Consider the following 17,000-nt stretch of genomic DNA (forward strand, 5'->3'; position numbering starts at 1 on the left):
AGTTATTTTCCAATCTTAAAGGTAAATATGATCAGAACCAGGACTAATGCCCCCAAACTCTTAATTTTTGGTTCAGTGTTTTTAATACTACTATTTCATTCTATCGCATGTTCACAATCTACCATTCACTGATGGGATCTCTCCACTTTGTATATGCACCCACAGATTTTAAACAAGATGATCACTAGTATAAATATAATTTAATCTATAATTATATATTAATATATTACACATAATTGGATATTATATATAATTCAACTTCTATTATAGACATACTTAAAGATAAAAGTAGGCATAAAATTTGATTTCTAGAAAATTCATTTCCTTTAAGTGGTGTTATTTTTTAAAAATGACTCCTATGTACATACTCCAGGGAAAAGAAGTAAATAACCTAGTAATAGCTGGAAAGTTAATAGAAGAATATGAATAGCTTCTAGTTTTAGGCTGTTCTGGTGTAGTCTGGAGGATGGATTAAAAGGAAAGTCTTGAATCCAGGAGGCCAAGAAGTTATTTTAATAGCTCAGTAAGTAATGATAGGAGATAGAATTGTATTGTTGCCTGTTCAGATGGAGAGTAGATATGTTTGAGAAAGTAAAAGGAAGAAAAATCAGTATTATTTAATGATCAATTGAATATAGTAGGGGAAGACTATCCATTAGATAACTTTTAGGATTTTTGCCATAGTTGACTAGAGGAATGAGAGAAACATCTCTGAAGATGAGGAACACAGGGGTGAGGAAGAGATGGTTTGCAAGGGAAGAACGTGAGTTCCATTCTAGAAAAGTAAATAGGAGGAGCTTTTGAAGTATCCAGATAGAGATGTCCAGCAGGTTGTTGTACATAAAATCTGAATTTCAAGGGAGGTCAAAACCAGAGACACAGAGATTTGGGAATTATCAGCGTAGTTTTTTTCGTCATGGCTTTAGAAATGGTAATGTTTCCATATTTGCAGAGAAATGTCTGTGTGATAGAATAAGTCAACTAAAACATGTACAGAACATGTATTAAATGCTTAGTTATTACAAACTTAACATTAAGATTTTCCACAAAATATATACACTCACATGGTAAAAATTCAAAAGTACATAAAGACTAGGAAATACAATCCTTTATACCTCCCTACCTTCATTTCCAATCCTCAGTATTGGTGCAGAGGTAATCAGTTTGAATAGGTTTTTATAGATCATTCCAGAAATTATTTATGCATCTAAAGCAGGGCTGCCAAGTTGCAAAACTCCAGGGAACACCATTCACATTAGGACCTATGTAAAATGGCCACATCTGGGATTGTGTAGAGTGGCTGTCTGCCCATCAGAATGTGACAGTCTTTCTTTCTTAGTAACATAAAAGGGATTGCACTTTTTTCACCTGTGTAGTTGTATACATTTTCATATGTGTACATATAGTTACCTCTTTTTATGAAAAGTTTGTATAATGTTCTGTTTTATGAATATATCATTATTCATATCAATCCCTACAGAGGAATATTTAGGTTATTTCCAGATATTTTACTATTATTAGCAATGGTCCACTGACTATCATTTACATATACCAGCATAATAAACTCTTGAATATTAAAATTGTGCCTTGAAAGTTCTTAATATAATAGCAAATTAAGGGTTCTAGGAAGCATCAGTTTTAATCTAGTATTTCTCATTCTTGTATTTTTTAAAAAAATAATTAATCCTTTTCTTTTGTTCCTTAAGTAGATATGGATTTTTAAAAACTAATTTTCTTTTGACCTTATGTGCTATATAACTAAGGCATTAGAATTTGTTGTATTGGTTTTTGAAAGCAGAAAGCTTGAGGTACCATCTTACTACCAGCTGTTTTACTTAGGACTCCATTATTAAAAGTGGTCAGACTGTAACTTGCATTTTGTTGCTGTTGTTAGTTCTCACAGCTCACCACGTTCTCCTTTTCATGTAAACGGCCTCAATACTTTTTATCTAAAATGGGGGCCATGGGCTTCCCTGGTGGCACAGTGGTTGAGAGTCTGCCTGCCGATGCAGGGGACACGGGTTCGTGCCCCGGTCTGGGAAGATCCCAGGTGCCGCGGAGCGGCTGGGCCCGTGAGCCATGGCCGCTGAGCCTGCGCGTCCGGAGCCTGTGCCCCGCAATGGGAGAGGCCGCAGCAGTGAGAGGGCCGCGTACCACAAAAAAATTTTTTTAAATAATAATAAAAATAAAATGGGGGCCAAAGTACAGTCCATAGCATTAATTTTCCCAAGAATCTGGGAAAATCAAAAGACTTTTTTGTCTTACAACATAAATTGCCGTCGTCACTAGTGTTGATTTTCCTCCTTTACGACTTTAACAAATTTTTTTAAAACAACACTTAAAAAAAAGTACTATCATGATATTCTCCCTCATCTGCTGCTTGTTTATTAAAAACAACCAAAGAGTTAGAAGACAGATTGTAGTGAGTGGCTTAAAGCCAAGAGGCCCAAGGCTGAGCTGTTCTAAGTTCAGACTTAGCCTGGGACTGACAATGCGAGGAGAAAAGCCTAATTCAGAACATACCTGGAAGCAGAGCGAATGAGTGACTGCAGGCTCATTTCTGCACTATCTGCTTGCTACAAACTCAAACTGATTGCAAACACAGCTTATCAGGAAGCTGATGACTGCCACTATCATCAAATCGTAAAATGTCTGGGCTTATTGGATCGCAAAGCTGATGATTATCACTATCATAAGATCATACAAAGCCTTGGGAATCTATAACTCTCGAGACAAAATCTATTACTGGATGCTCTATATAGGGATATAGATACACCTGTATCTATAATACAGGTAGAAAAAGAGAAGAGAATCCAATGATATTTCTAAGAGTTCTAACTTCCTGCATATAATTGCCACTGTATATAAGTGACAGAGGGGAATGCTGGTGGGCGTAATTTCTTAATATAAACAGATTACCAAATAAATTCTTTTTTAGGTATTGTAAAATCCCTGAGTCAAATCAGGGATTATCATAGTATAAACAATTCTATATTTCATAAAGTGATAAATAGTACTTTCATCCAGTTCATACCCCTAATAGCTAAAATTGGGTTTAACAAATGGGATTATGGAACTCATATATATGTATAGACTCTTTCTTCATACAATCATATAAACAGCATTCTTTATACAAGACTGTCTAAATACCAATATAATGCATGTAAAGTAATACGTAAGAACATACACATGGAGACAATTCTGAGGGCATTAACTCACTATGGAGATCCAGCACTCTATTTACTTAACTACTTAAATTCCCAGACCTTGTAATTAATGATATATCAAGTCAAAACAGCATCATTCCAAAGAGGGTGGTGAATTTATAATTTATGAAAAGTAGAGCTGGAGAAATAATGTAGATTTGGTTTTTAAATCAAGTATGTAAATGCTTCAGAAGGGGTTGAAAAGCAGTGGAAAGAATCAATTAGAAGGTCCTAGAAATGCACTTATGCTTGGCTTTAACTCGATGAAAGTCTGACTGATAAATATTCATATATTTTAATCCTACCCTTCATCTGGGTTAAACTTGGAAGCGGCAAATATGAAATAAATAAAGAGTTGGATTCTGCCTGTCAGTGTGTCAATAGCATGCAGCCTTCTGCTTTGCAATGAGTACTCCCTGAGTGTTTGTGAGACCCAGCATTTACCTGCAAACAAGGTATGGCACAGTGCCATGGATTAGGGGCTTGTGGGCTGTTACGGGCTGAACTGTGTCCCCTCCGAAATTCACATGTTGAGGTCCTCATCCCCAGTGCCTCAGAATGTGACTTGTATTTGATGACAGGGTCTTTAAAGAGGTAACTAAATTAAAATGAGGTCCTTAGGGTAGGCCCTAATCTAACCTGACTGGTGTCCTTATAAGAAGAGGGCACATACATTCACTGAGGGAAGACCAAGTGAAGACACAGGGAGAAGGTGGTCATCTACAAGCCAAGAAGAGAGGCTTCAGAAGAAACCAACCCTGACTACACTGTGATCTTGGACTTTTAGCCACTAGAACTGTGAGGAAATAAATTTCTGTTGTTTAAGTCACCTAGTTTCTGGTACTTTCTTAGGACAGCCCTAGAAAACTAATCAGAGCTGACTGACAAGGATCATCACAAATTACTCTTTATCATTTGAGACCCAGCCACTCTTTATCTCTCCTTATAGAATTTACAAAAATTCTGCAAAGGAAACTGATAATTTGAACAAAATTAACAAAGTAAAGATGCTGCACACTTGACTGACATACCATAGGCTGAAAATAGCTCACGTAAGAAGTCTATTGACAATAATCAAACTCATCCATCACAGTTGATGTATTTTAATCATAAAAAGCAAAAACGAAAGAACCCTCCAGGTCTTACTAATATATTTAATTCTCATTTTCACAATTCGCAGCTCTTTAAATTCTTTCTTTCCCTTCCCTCTCTCTCTTTCTTTAATAACTGTACAAATTGTATCTGCAATTGAGTTTCTTCATGAATGAACTGTAAATATTTTTTTCAAAAAATGAGAAAGTGATTCCTGATAAAATGATGTTTGTTTCCATGCTATAATCAGTACTATCAAGAGTATGTGCATTTCTTTTATTGGGTGCATTAAGAAGTATCTGCATTTAAATGATTTTGGTTCATCAATATGCATTATGGAAATGTATAAAATAACACATAGCTTTGTTATTTTTTTCGTTACCAAATCAGAAAGCATCCAGAATTATATTCAAGACTTGTTAGTACAGTAAACATAACTAAAAGACAGTTGGTTATCAAAATGCTAAAAGGAAGGTAAAGCTAGTATTTAAAAAACAGCTTTAGTTGTATCTCAATTTTGTCTATTTCTGTGACTTAGAGAAAATAATTACTGGCTTCTACATTGTGGTATATATTATGACTACTCTGCATAATCACTTGTGAAATGAACATTTAGAAATTTAAATAATATTTCTTATTAACTTTTTCACTTTCAAATATTTTAACATATTTCTTTGGTATTTCTGAAATTAACTTAAAAAATAACTTGGTTGCTTCATCATTCAATTTAATAGCTGTTATTCAGGGATTAGTTACAATTTATATTTAATTATTAAACACACTGAAATAAGTACTACAGAACGTGGGGCAATAAATATAGATCACAATTTTCAAGCACAGTGTAATTTGTAACTGCAACACTATGCCCTTTAACTGGCATGTTTACATTATTTAAAGCATTTTTTTTATTGGAGTATAATTGCTTCACAATACCGTGTTAGTTTTAAAGCATTTTAAAAAGCATCACTCAATGCCAGAAGCCCCTTGAAACAAGTATAAATAAGAGGTAGAAAGAGCTACACAAACCTTTAGGCTAGGTTTTTTCCCTGATGTATTCAACCTAGATGTATTTACATCAAGGTTTGATGTTTGACCAGTTTTCTCTTAGGAGCACTCTCTTCTAGATAATAAAAACTGATAGAAGAGCTATAAAACTTGTAAGATGCCATTATAGGGATCCCATAAATGTAAAACTGCCAATAGAGTTTGGGGATTTACACCTAGTGTTTGTCCCTTCACAGAGGGAAACATGCACAAAGCCACTATAATAACCCTTCAAAACCGGATAATATTCTGACAGCTCAGTTTCGCTGACAAAAGAGTCCTGGGCAGGATCCAGGAGGCCCAGGTGCGCTGTGTCATGCCAGTATTTAATGTAGTCTAATATCAGATAGATGCTAGTGAGAGAAAATACTCTGAATAAAGTATAGATAATAGCATGGACAGCCACTCATTGCAAAATTACTTGTGCTCATCATGCTGTGAGCTTTGTATTAAATTTTTTCTGTCAAGTGGCAGGAATCAGAGAAGTGCCTCAGAAAACCTTCCTTGTAACCTTGGATAAGGATCTATAACATTGGTCTTTCATATGGTAATGGAAAATGATGCCCTTTGCGAAACATTGCTGACTGGTAATGAAGGTTCTATCAGGTTGGGGAACAGCGCCTGTGACAATCTTCTCCCCCCAACCCTTTAGCAGGTTCAGCAAACTTGACAAGATGGGTGAGTCTGAGAGAATTTATCTTACGTGAATTTCCAACAAAGCCCTTGGGGTTGTTTTATAAAACGAGAAGGTGGCAGTTTAATAAATGCCGGGCCACCTGAGGCACTTTCATTAAAGGCTTTCTCTAGACAACATCACTATGTTTGCGGTATTCTCCTGTGCTCCCTGGAGAATACAAGCCTTACTTCTTCAGTGAGAATGGATACTGTATGTGAAGGCATGAAGGAAGATGATTCGATTTGCATTTTGGGGCACAGACTAACTGTTCATATCATCACTATAGTTAGAATTTATGTTCAAATGAGCTTATTGTCTTCTATTTGAAAGCAAAATTCACCAGGAAAAATAGTGAGGACATTTCGGAAGAGTTATCAGTGAATGTGGTGAAGGTTAACCCTATGCCATGACTTCAACTACAATAATGTCTATTTGTTTAAGACTATATAATAACCTTTTAAGAATATTAAAAGTATTATACATTGTTTTACTTTCTGAAATAACCTACTTACTAGAAAACTTCAGGGACTTGAGATGCCTGACAAGATATGGAAGTCAATCATTCCTATAAGTAATATGAGGCTTACTGTTTAATGAATTTTTAATGTAATTTCTAATGTCAGTGGATGCATTTTCAAGTCCTGGAGAGCCAGGGTAAAGAGGAGAGATTCATAGATGTTTCCATCCGTTTCAATGGACTTACCATCTGTGTAGGCTTCTCTGCGCAGATGTCCTGGCTGGTGTTTTTGTTTCTTGGCTGGTCTGGCCTTCTGTACTACCGCAGCACTCATGTTGCTGTCTGTGGAAACAGGACTTGTGGGTCTAGGACACTGGGATGCATGAAAATGTCGGCGGCCTGAGGAAAAATATCAGAGCCAAACTCACCAATAAAGTTTAATTTAATTTAACACTAATAATCAAAATAAAACACTAAAACTATAAACATCCCTAATTAAAAAAAAAAAGCTTAAATAAACTATTCTAGTAAACAATAGGATTCTTCTTATTCTGCTTGAGCTATCCACTGGAAAAAATACCCTAAAAGCATTTGCAGGCTCCTTTTTTTTAACCATGATACCTTTATTCTGATACCTATTTATTAAAGAAAAGCATTTTGACTGTTGCATCTACCTTCACTAAAGTGTTATGATTAAACAAAAATGTTAATTAAATTTTTACATAATATATCCAATGTCTGTTGCTTTCTCAAAAGGAATAGCCAGGGCCCTTAAGAAATTCATATTCTAAGAATGAACAGTACAAAATACATCCCTTATTTTAATTAAATATGTTTGTGCTATTCTTTGAAGACAGATTCCTAGTATCTTAATACATTCTCAGGTATTTTCTCTTAAGGTGGCCTGGAATTAAGCTAGCTCACGTATTCAGACCTGCCAAAAATTACTCACACCCCTTTTCTCTCACAAGATATTTATTTGCTGGTTATGGATATTTAAAGTGACCCCCTCCAGAGACTTTTATATTTTTTGGTGATGGTATAGGTAGTTGTTTTCGGTTATTTGATTTTAGAGGGACAATATTCACAGGTGATAAATGAATCTGCTAATCAGACATGGTGCACTGCGGTGCTCTCCAATTCTCTGGCTTTTTCTTACAGAGACATATTACAACAGCACAAAATATTTAATCCATAATGGCAGTGGAGATCTATTGGCCCTACACTTGACCTTTGTTATTTTGGTTCCTTGAAATTCCAGAGATTCAAATCCAGAACTTTCTGTTGTACTACAAGAAACCTCAGAGAGACCTAGACAATATGTGTTTTGGCTATAAACAGAAGAAGCCACATATAGTAAAATCAACACATTTAAATGTGCTAACGGAAGCATATTAAGTAAAAGACATTAATGCAGCCAAGTGAGAAGCAATGTGATTGGATTATTCATTCATATTAACTTCAAGTCATATGATAAGCAGCACCCCTTCCTGAAAAGAACACTTTAATAAGCAGAGTCCAATGCCTGTTTAGTTCATTATAATTATGAACCGAACGAAAACCAGAAGAGCCACTAAATTACAGTACAATAAAATATTAAACCAAACTCTTTTTAGCTATGATGGAGACTATTACAATTAAAGTTACATATCCATGAAAAGAGAATTAGGGCTGAGACTGAACCCATTACTCATTCTATTGTGTAAGGCCATCTACTGCTCATAGACCCTAAGGCATAAGGTCGTTCGCAGATGCATTTTCGACATTATTTCTATGTCTTGTTGATTTAATGAACTGAAACACACGCTTAATGCAATCTGAAAGCAGTAGTTTGAGATGCTTAATTTCACTTATTTATTTATTTTTTTACAGAAGATTAAAAAATAAGGAGAAACAAAAGCTATATATAAAGTTAAATGTTATTTATTTATTAGGAACGATAGATATGTTTGCATACTTATTTTATTATACCCAGAAGCAACTAGGAGAGAAAAAGGAAATTTGGTTGAATATTATAAAGTATAGGGCTGGCTGAAATAAGTATGCATTCTATGGTAATAGTTTGAGAGATATTAGACATTCTTTTTTCCTGCAACACATTTCTGATAAATAATATATAGGAAAAGAAAACTTTATGATGTGAGTTAAATTTTCTCTGAATATATTCTACACTGATAAGAAATAATGACCAATCCAATATCTGAAGAGAACATGGAAAACTACCAATGTGATAGTTATTAAACTAAGAAAAATAGAACAAAATAGCAATTATTGATTTGTTGTGACGGTCTTTCTCAGAAATAGCTCTCTTTTTGACCACATTATTTTTATTCTATTCATATTTTCTTGGTTACCAGAAATATATATACACTCAACATGTATATGAATGTATATATGTACATATTCCATTATACAGAAATGAAAATCATGTGATAAATGTATGATTTAAATTAAAATTTTTTTCTTTCTCATATTATTTACTTTCTAAACAGAGTTGGGAGTGGGAGATAAGTAAAAATGGGTTAAAACATAAGAATGGATATACAGTAATTAAAAACAGGCTACTGGCAATGAAAAGGGAAAATAGATGGAAAAAATACACAAGCGTTTGGATTAACTTGCTCTCCAAATTATTAGATTAACAATGTATACTTTAAGTGTCAAACATACTTATGCTTGAAAATGTGTGTATAGTACAAACGTCTTTATATCTTCTCAATTAAATGAGTGTTCTAATTGAGAGGGCATGAAGAGAATAGGGGTTAAGGAGAAACAGCCCAGTTTCCAATGGTTGAGTGTCCCCTCCAGACATTTATCTATTTCTCCTAGACACTTTCTAATTAAATGGGATGAGAGAACTACCTCAATGAATTTTATTTTGGTGACTTTTTACATCTTAAAAAAACCCATATAACACAAACCTCATTTAATTGACCATATACATTCCAAAAGAAATTGTACATATATTTGCTAAGACTATCTTAAAAATGAAGACTTTTCAGGTAGCTTCACTCACATTACATAGGATTTATTAAATAAAAATAAAATAGAAGATTTATTAAATAAAAATAAAATAGAAGATTTAAAAAGCCTGTTATGAAAAAGGGAATAAGCAAGCTACATCATCATCTTGGACCTTGGTTTCCTTAGGCAGCCAAAAAAAAAAAAGAGTAATAATAGTTGCATTTCATATAGGACATAAGATTATGGATCTCCATAATCAGCAACATACGATTATGGATCTCCAATCAGCAACTGACAAATGCACATCGAATTTTCTTTCCCAGCTTGGAGAAAAGCGGACGACTTACCAGCAGCATCCTGCATTTGGCGCCGTGCCACTTTCAGACCAGCGTACTCTGCTGCTGCTGCCACTGCCTGGGCAAAATCGGCATCGGTGAAAAAGGAGCCGTCAGAAGAACTAACACTGGAGCGTCCGCTGGAAATGTTGTCCTCCTCTGAGGCTGAGCCCCAGCCATTGATCATGGACCCAGTGACAGAGCTCTCCAGGTCCCCAACACTGGAGGCAGGGGTCTGCTCAAGCCCGCGTAACAAAAGCCTTCTGGTCTGCATCTTGGCTACTTCCATGTCGGCTTCGTCTTCTTCCTCTTCTGGCGCATCCGTATCCATATCTGAGACAAGGGGTCCTGAAATGTAGCCGTAAGTATGGGGTGGGGAAATCGGCCGTGGAGGTGGAGGAGGGCTCACCGGCTGCCGTCTGCAGGAAAATGAATAAACAGGTATGGCTTAGCTCATTACTTAGGACACAAAAGCATAAATTAACCAAGAAATTCACAAGTCTTTGCTTCCGTGGAGATAATTTGTTCAGGAAAAACAACGGTAAATCCGAGCATGTGTATGTTTTATTCTGAGTTGTAAGAAATTTACCTCAAAACCAGAGGTACTTTTTTAAAAATTTTTTTGCGGTACGCGGGCCTCTCACTGTTGTGGCCTCTCCTGTTGTGGAGCACAGGCTCCGGACGCGCAGGCTCAGCGGCCATGGCTCACGGGCCCAGCCGCTCCGTGGCATGTGGGATCTTCCCGGAACGGGGCACGAACCCGTGTCCCCTGCATCGGCAGGCGGACTTTCAACCACTGCGCCACCAGGGAAGCCCCAGAGGTACTTTGAAGCATGGTGGGCTACCTTTTGATTCAAGCTTAATAGAAATATACTCATCTATCTATAAGTCTCCTTACGTTTTATCTTTTGGATTACGTTCAGTTAAAACAGGGGTAAGTAATACCTATTTCAAAATTGACATCTATGTATTTGTCCTAAAGTGTATGGAATATTATTGACAGCTTATTATGACCAAAGACAGCAGACATCAGTCCTGAAACAGGCTGCTCCATAAACATATAAACATGTTCCTTTCCCTTTCCTTCATTGCCACTCTCACCATTGTAAGCAAATGGACTCATTCATTTTGACTATAGAGAGTAGAATTTTATAGGATTAAAAAATTATGCACTGAGCATATGACACAATTTCCTTTAGATTTTAGTCTATTAAAAAGGTCTAAGAGCCAAGAGCAGTTTTTCTCCAAATTACTTACTTATAAAGATTATTAGCCATCTGCAAGTATATTGCTTTTACCATTATTCCACCTGTTTAACAAAATGCTTACAGGTATTTTTCTTGATGCTCTGGAAGTTAAGTGCCAAAGTTCAGGACAAAATAAAGCAGTACCCTACAATTTAAGTTCACAGTTACCAATAACTGGTTTCAACCATCTCTCCACAGATCTGGGGAACATCAGTGAAAAGCAGTCCTCCTACCCTCCAACACCATCACACACAGTGAATATAAGATGACTGAGAAGGTAGAGCGCTTTTGGACATTAGTGGAAAGCAAGGTTTGTGGAAATAAGCTATTCCCAAGGCTGGAGAATGCCAAGAGATTAACTCCTAATTAGGAAAGTGCCTGAAAAAAGGGATACATATAGTGATTTCCACTTGGAGGACTACTTAGTGATGTGCTCAACAGTCCCAGTGCTCTCTAAGCAAGGTTAAAAAGATGACATAAGGGGAATATCATTTGGAAGAGTCATGACAACACCTCATCAAATTCTGTGCTCCTGAGAAGTAAAGAGGATAGATTCCAAATAAGCCTGCAGACCTGAGCACTAGTGTTGGAGGGTAAGTGACATTAGGATCTTGTGTAATCTGGTGACCCTATGGCTTGGGAGGCTAGGAGAGATATGGCATGAATGCCACTCACTGGTAGTCCATCTGAAGATGTGGCTAAATTGTTCAAGGACTACAAATGCCTATTGATGCTGTCCAGGACTGAGTCCTTCATCAGTGGAGGAAGTTGGTGCCAGCCCCCTTCCCTCACCATTCTTGTGATACTCAGAGAGCAAGATGAGACAGAACAGTCAGTCGGGCTAACCAAAGAGAAGACCGGATCCTCATCTACTTTGCTCTTTTTATGTGCCCTTTTCCTTGCCTTAGCGCTTGGGAGAATGCACTGGGAAGAGTGAGGAAGGAAGTGATTAAAAACAGAACACACCCATTACTCCATGCCACCATGGCCACAGGCATGAGCAATCTGCAAAAAAATCTGGAAATGCATGATTATGGTTTTAAAATTAACAGGACCGGGTCTTAAACTAAAAGCAAGCAAACAAACAAAAAAAATCCTATAGGATCTGGTCAAGATCTAACTTAGGGACCTGCTATAGAGAGGGAAACGGAAGTTCAATATAGCACAGTGGTTAGGGTGGCATGGCAGTTGTTCGAAGAAAAAAGTGTTGTGCTTTTTATCCCAATGAATTGAGGCACTTCAATAAACATGTTTTATTAACACAAATGGAAAGCATTAAAAATGAATGATTACTAAAATACTACAGTTAACTAATTTATTGAGCACCTACTTTGCAGCTAAGTATTTTACAACGTTAACTCATTTAATTTTCTCAACAACTTTCCAGGGTACTTATTTTATTATTATTTTAACAGATAAGGAGATTGAAATTCAGAGGACATTGAAATTAAGGACCTTGACAAAGTTCCCACAACTAGTATGTATCAAATTTAGAATTTAATCCCACATTCCATTTCCAAGGCCATGGCCTTTCCTCTAAGAATGGTGCTATTACACACATATATACACACATACACATATATATATACATATGTGATATATATACACATACACAGTTCTTCAGTATAATGTGTTATTTTTCATTTCTGGGTCGTTTCTAATGCATCTGTGTGTGGCACTAGAAGAAACATGAAGAATATGCCAAAGCTGAAGTTATTTAAGAGATTAAAATGGATAATTGTTTCAATATGGAGTGTGTTACACACACAGGATGAAAACCTTTATTTAATTTGGATTGTTATAGAATACCATACTTAAAAGTCAATTTACAGTCTTTCTCAGCAGGCACACCCAAAATACAAGAAACTTCTTTTTTAAATACATGTAAGACTTTTTAGCACAAAAGGGACTATTTTGACCATCAGTGAAGGGATGTAAGACAGCCAACTTCACAATGAAAGGATGCTAGCATTGTTGTATTTGGATAATTCACATTCTGTGAAGCAGAAACATCTTCATGTTAAATGAGGGCTGGCTTTTAACTACTACCACCCTGTACAAATGCTGAGGAAAGACAGAAAAATTTATTCAAGCCATCTGTAAACAAGGCAAGCCCAGGGAACGTGTGATAAACCTGTACGGTTTGAAATATGTAATATACTCTATTTGAAAACAAAAAGCTATTTCAAGATGCTGCACTCAAGTGGGACTTGCCACAAATGAACCTCAACCCTCTCAGTTTTTCCCCCTGAGGGGTTTCAATGTCTTCTGAAATAATGTACAGCTACATGGCTGCTAATCACAACACTCTAGGCTCCTGCAAAAATGATGCCTTCATAAGCATGTTCAAGAGAAGAAGGGAAAAAGTCCATTAATTTATGAAAGCAGGTATTTATATAGTTTACCACATAGCATTTACCAGGCAAAAGATGGAAGGGGGAAAATACATACCTTTGAGATTTTTTTTTTAAACTGGTATAGTTTCAATACTTTGTATAATTAACCATTAACTGGTTTGTAAACAGACAAAATATTTAATTTTTCTTGGCCTTCTTTCTTTTCCTTCCAATTATATCATACTCAGTTCATCTATAGTAATAAAATATCTATAAATTTCCTGTTCCATACATAAAATTTACTTTTACTTTTCAAGAGATTTTTTTTCACTAAATATCAACTACAGTAAACTCAATAGCACCAGACACTTTTGAAAACAGTATATGTAAATACATTTAATTTTATTATTTTCATAGTTATTGTCTGAAAAGAGAGAAGATTCCTATTATGCTGGTCATCTAGTTTATCTAGTTTTGGACAAAAAATGGAATATCTCAGAAGCTAATGAGAATGCCCAAACTGCAATATCCATAATAATGCAAGTATGAAATACTTATCTAGTTAAATATTGCAAAGTTATAATGGTTTTAGCTCAGTAATTTCTTATTCATATACATTACGCTATTTATAATGCCCCTAATCAGTAAACATAAAAGTACAAAATGGGGCTTCCCTGGTGGCGCAGTGGTTGAGAGTCCGCCTGCCGATGCAGGGGACACGGGTTCGTGCCCCGTCTGGGAAGATCCCACATGCCGTGGAGCGGCTGGGCCCGTGAGCCATGGCCGCTGAGCCTGCGCGTCCGGAGCCTGTGCTCCGCAACGGGAGAGACCACAACAGTGAGAGGCCCGAATACCGCAAAAAAAAAAAAAAAAAAAAAACCCAAAAAAAGTAAAAAATGTATTCATTCTTTACTGTGTACTAACTATGGTGAAGGAACTTTTAGGTTCTGAGACTAAAGGGATCACAAGGACACAGCTTAGGGAATGGTTTACCGTTTATACTTTAAGACATGGAAGGATTGGATTTTAAGGCACTCATACTTAATAAAGCTAACTATGTATCAGTCTGTGGCAGACTGTATTTTGCAAAGATGTCCATAACAATATCTTCCATCCACAATGCTCTTCTGGGATGAGAACCTGCCTATCCCTCCATCGAGAGAAGGAGTTCAGTTCTAAGTTCCTGAGTCTGGGTGGACCCTGTGACTGCTCTGACCACAGAACGTGGCAGAAGTGAGACTGTTCCAGTTCTGAGTGTAGCTCTTAACTGGCCTGGCAACTTCCTTTCCCTGCCACGTAAGAAGTGCCACTCCGCTGAGATCGTCGTGTCTCGAGAAGCCTGGGCTGTGGTGGAGAGGCCCCTGGAGGATAGGACTCCATAAGGAGCCAGAGAGAGGTCACGGAGCACTGAAACGTCAGGCATGTAAGTGAAGAAACTCACTTCAAAGTTGATCTCACAGCTCCAAAGACCAGAGGAAGCCATGTGGGTTGGCGATGAATCGCCCAGGTGAATCCTTTCAGAATTCCTGACTCATGGAATTGTGAGTAAAACAAAACGGTTTTAGGTGATTATGTTTTAGTGTAATTTGTAGGCAGCAATAGAAACAGGAACTTAGGGACTATGCTAGAAATTCAGCTAAATAAAATAGATATGTTCCTTGCCTGAAGGGACTTAGAGTCTATCGGAGGAGACAATTAATTAAATACGCAATGGTAATGCAGTATTCACAAAGCTCCACGACAGAAGATATCTAGGGCACGCTGGGAACACATAGAATTGGCTTCAATCTCAGAGCTGGGACATCAGGGAAAGATTCTAATGAGAGCATCTGCCATTTAATCTTGGATCTAAAGGATATGTAAGCGTTAGCTCCAAAAAAAGAGAGGGGATAATGGTGTCCCAGGAAGATGAGAAGGCAAGTGGTAAGACCTCAAAGTGGTTGAGAGTGAGGCAGGAGATAGATGGGCCCCAGGCTGAGCGCCTGGAGTTTGTCCCCTGTGGACAGATATACCAAGATGAAGACAATAGCAGGAGGGAGGAGAAGCTGAGCCCTGCCCAGATGAGAGATAAAGAGACCACATATTCCTCATTCTCCAAGTCAAGGAGACCTTCCCGACTACACACACACAGAAAGGCTCCTTGAAGGACAAAAATGCAGGGGGGCGCCACCCCATAGTAAGCAATGTCAACCTACCCACAGGCCTCTTCGCTGGAATCCATCTTGGCTAAGAGATGCACACGCACACATGGGAGGACCCTGAAATAAACCAAGTACTGACTCAGAGCCAGGCAAAGCAAGATGACCGGCCAAAGGAAAACCCGGAAGAAATGCCCCACATAAGAGATTCAAACTACCACGAGGGTGCAACTCTCTCTCTGAGCCCGCCTGTGTGTGCCTATTCACACGTACTCTTTTTCCCTCTAATAAACACTTTACTTGTTTCACTACTTTCTGTCTCTTTGTGGAAATTTATTTGTCCCTGGCCTTGCCACTGGCCACTGGTCCCTGGTGGTCTAGTGGCTAGGATTCAGCGTTCTCTCTGCTGCGGCCTGACTTCGGTCTCTGGCCGGGGAACCGAAATCCTTCTTCAAGCTGCTGCAGGCTGAGGCCACCCAAGATCAAGAGCACTAGTCCTTCCAGGAACTGGAAGAAACTTAAGAGTAAAGGCAACAGGAACAGGGAGGAGGGGAGTGGCAATGGGTAGGCAAAGGAAGGCATGCAGCGGTCAGGTCACAAAGGGCCTTGATTGCTACATTAAGGAATCTTGCCTTTATTCTAAGGGAAATGAGAAGTCATTGAGAGATTTTAAGCAATGGAGAGACTTGATCAGTGTTGCATTTTAGGAAAATGCCTCTGCACAGTCTGCAGCAAGAAGATTAGATTGAAGAAAGGGCAAGGCTAAAGGCAACAAAGACCACTTATGGACCATTATAGCAATACAGGCAAGAGAAAATGGCTGTAGGAAGTAGGGAAGTGCCTTTATGGCTGGAGATACATGTATTGCTCTGAGTGATATTCAAGCAGTAAAAATCTGCAGGAACAGGTACTTGGATATAAGGGTCTGATTCTCTAGAATGAAATCTGTAGAGAAATACCTGCCTATCTTTAATGAGCGCATCATGAGGGGAGTGGCAGGATGATGAGAAACAGAAGTCATCTACTGATGGGGTAGGCATCCAAATAGGTTAAAGGTTTGAGAAGAGGCTTGACTCAAAGACTTAGAGATGGGAATTACAGCATTATATATAGTATCAAAAAGGTGGACATGACTTAAATGCCCAATATTAAGGAATTGTTTAAATAAATTACAGTATACATTTGTTTAACGTGAGTATCTAAACTGTAATTGGCATGGAAAAATTCACTGTTCAGTGAAGAAAATACCTTATAAAATTATATTGGCATATCACAAATTCAAAGCAGTGTGAGTACATGTAGAGACAAAGAACAGAAAAGATCTTTACTGAGTTCTTTTTTTGTTTGTTTGTTTGTTTTGCGGTACGCAGGCCTCTCACTGTTGTGGCCTTTCCCATTGTGGAGCACAGGCTCCGGACGCGCAGGCACAGCGGTCATGGCTCACGGGCCTAGCAGCTCCGCGACATGTGGGATCTTCCCGGACCAGGGCACGAACCCGAGTCCCC

General features: G+C 37.7%; 1 protein-coding gene across 8 annotated transcripts in view; it reads right to left on the reverse strand.

Annotated features, from left to right (window-relative positions):
- Positions 1–17,000, reverse strand: part of ROBO1 (roundabout guidance receptor 1) — a 396,160-nt gene that overhangs the window by 10,839 nt on the left and 368,321 nt on the right. For 4 of the 8 annotated variants that reach the window (XM_027102621.1, XM_027102582.1, XM_027102576.1 and 1 more), the window contains 3 exons: positions 15,553–15,615; positions 9,787–10,193; positions 6,722–6,874 (listed from right to left, as the gene is read on the reverse strand). In XM_027102621.1, the coding sequence (XP_026958422.1) occupies positions 6,722–6,874; positions 9,787–10,193; positions 15,553–15,615 (623 nt within the window). The remainder of the gene's footprint in view (positions 1–6,721; positions 6,875–9,786; positions 10,194–15,552; positions 15,616–17,000) is intronic. The other 4 variants (XM_027102601.1, XM_027102632.1, XM_027102610.1 and 1 more) reach the window with 2 other exon arrangements.

This window comes from Aethalodelphis obliquidens, unplaced genomic scaffold (genome assembly GCF_003676395.1).
Source record: "Aethalodelphis obliquidens isolate GAN/ISIS:26980383/991018 unplaced genomic scaffold, ASM367639v1 scaffold1, whole genome shotgun sequence".
NCBI classification, from domain to species: Eukaryota; Metazoa; Chordata; class Mammalia; order Artiodactyla; family Delphinidae; genus Aethalodelphis; species Aethalodelphis obliquidens.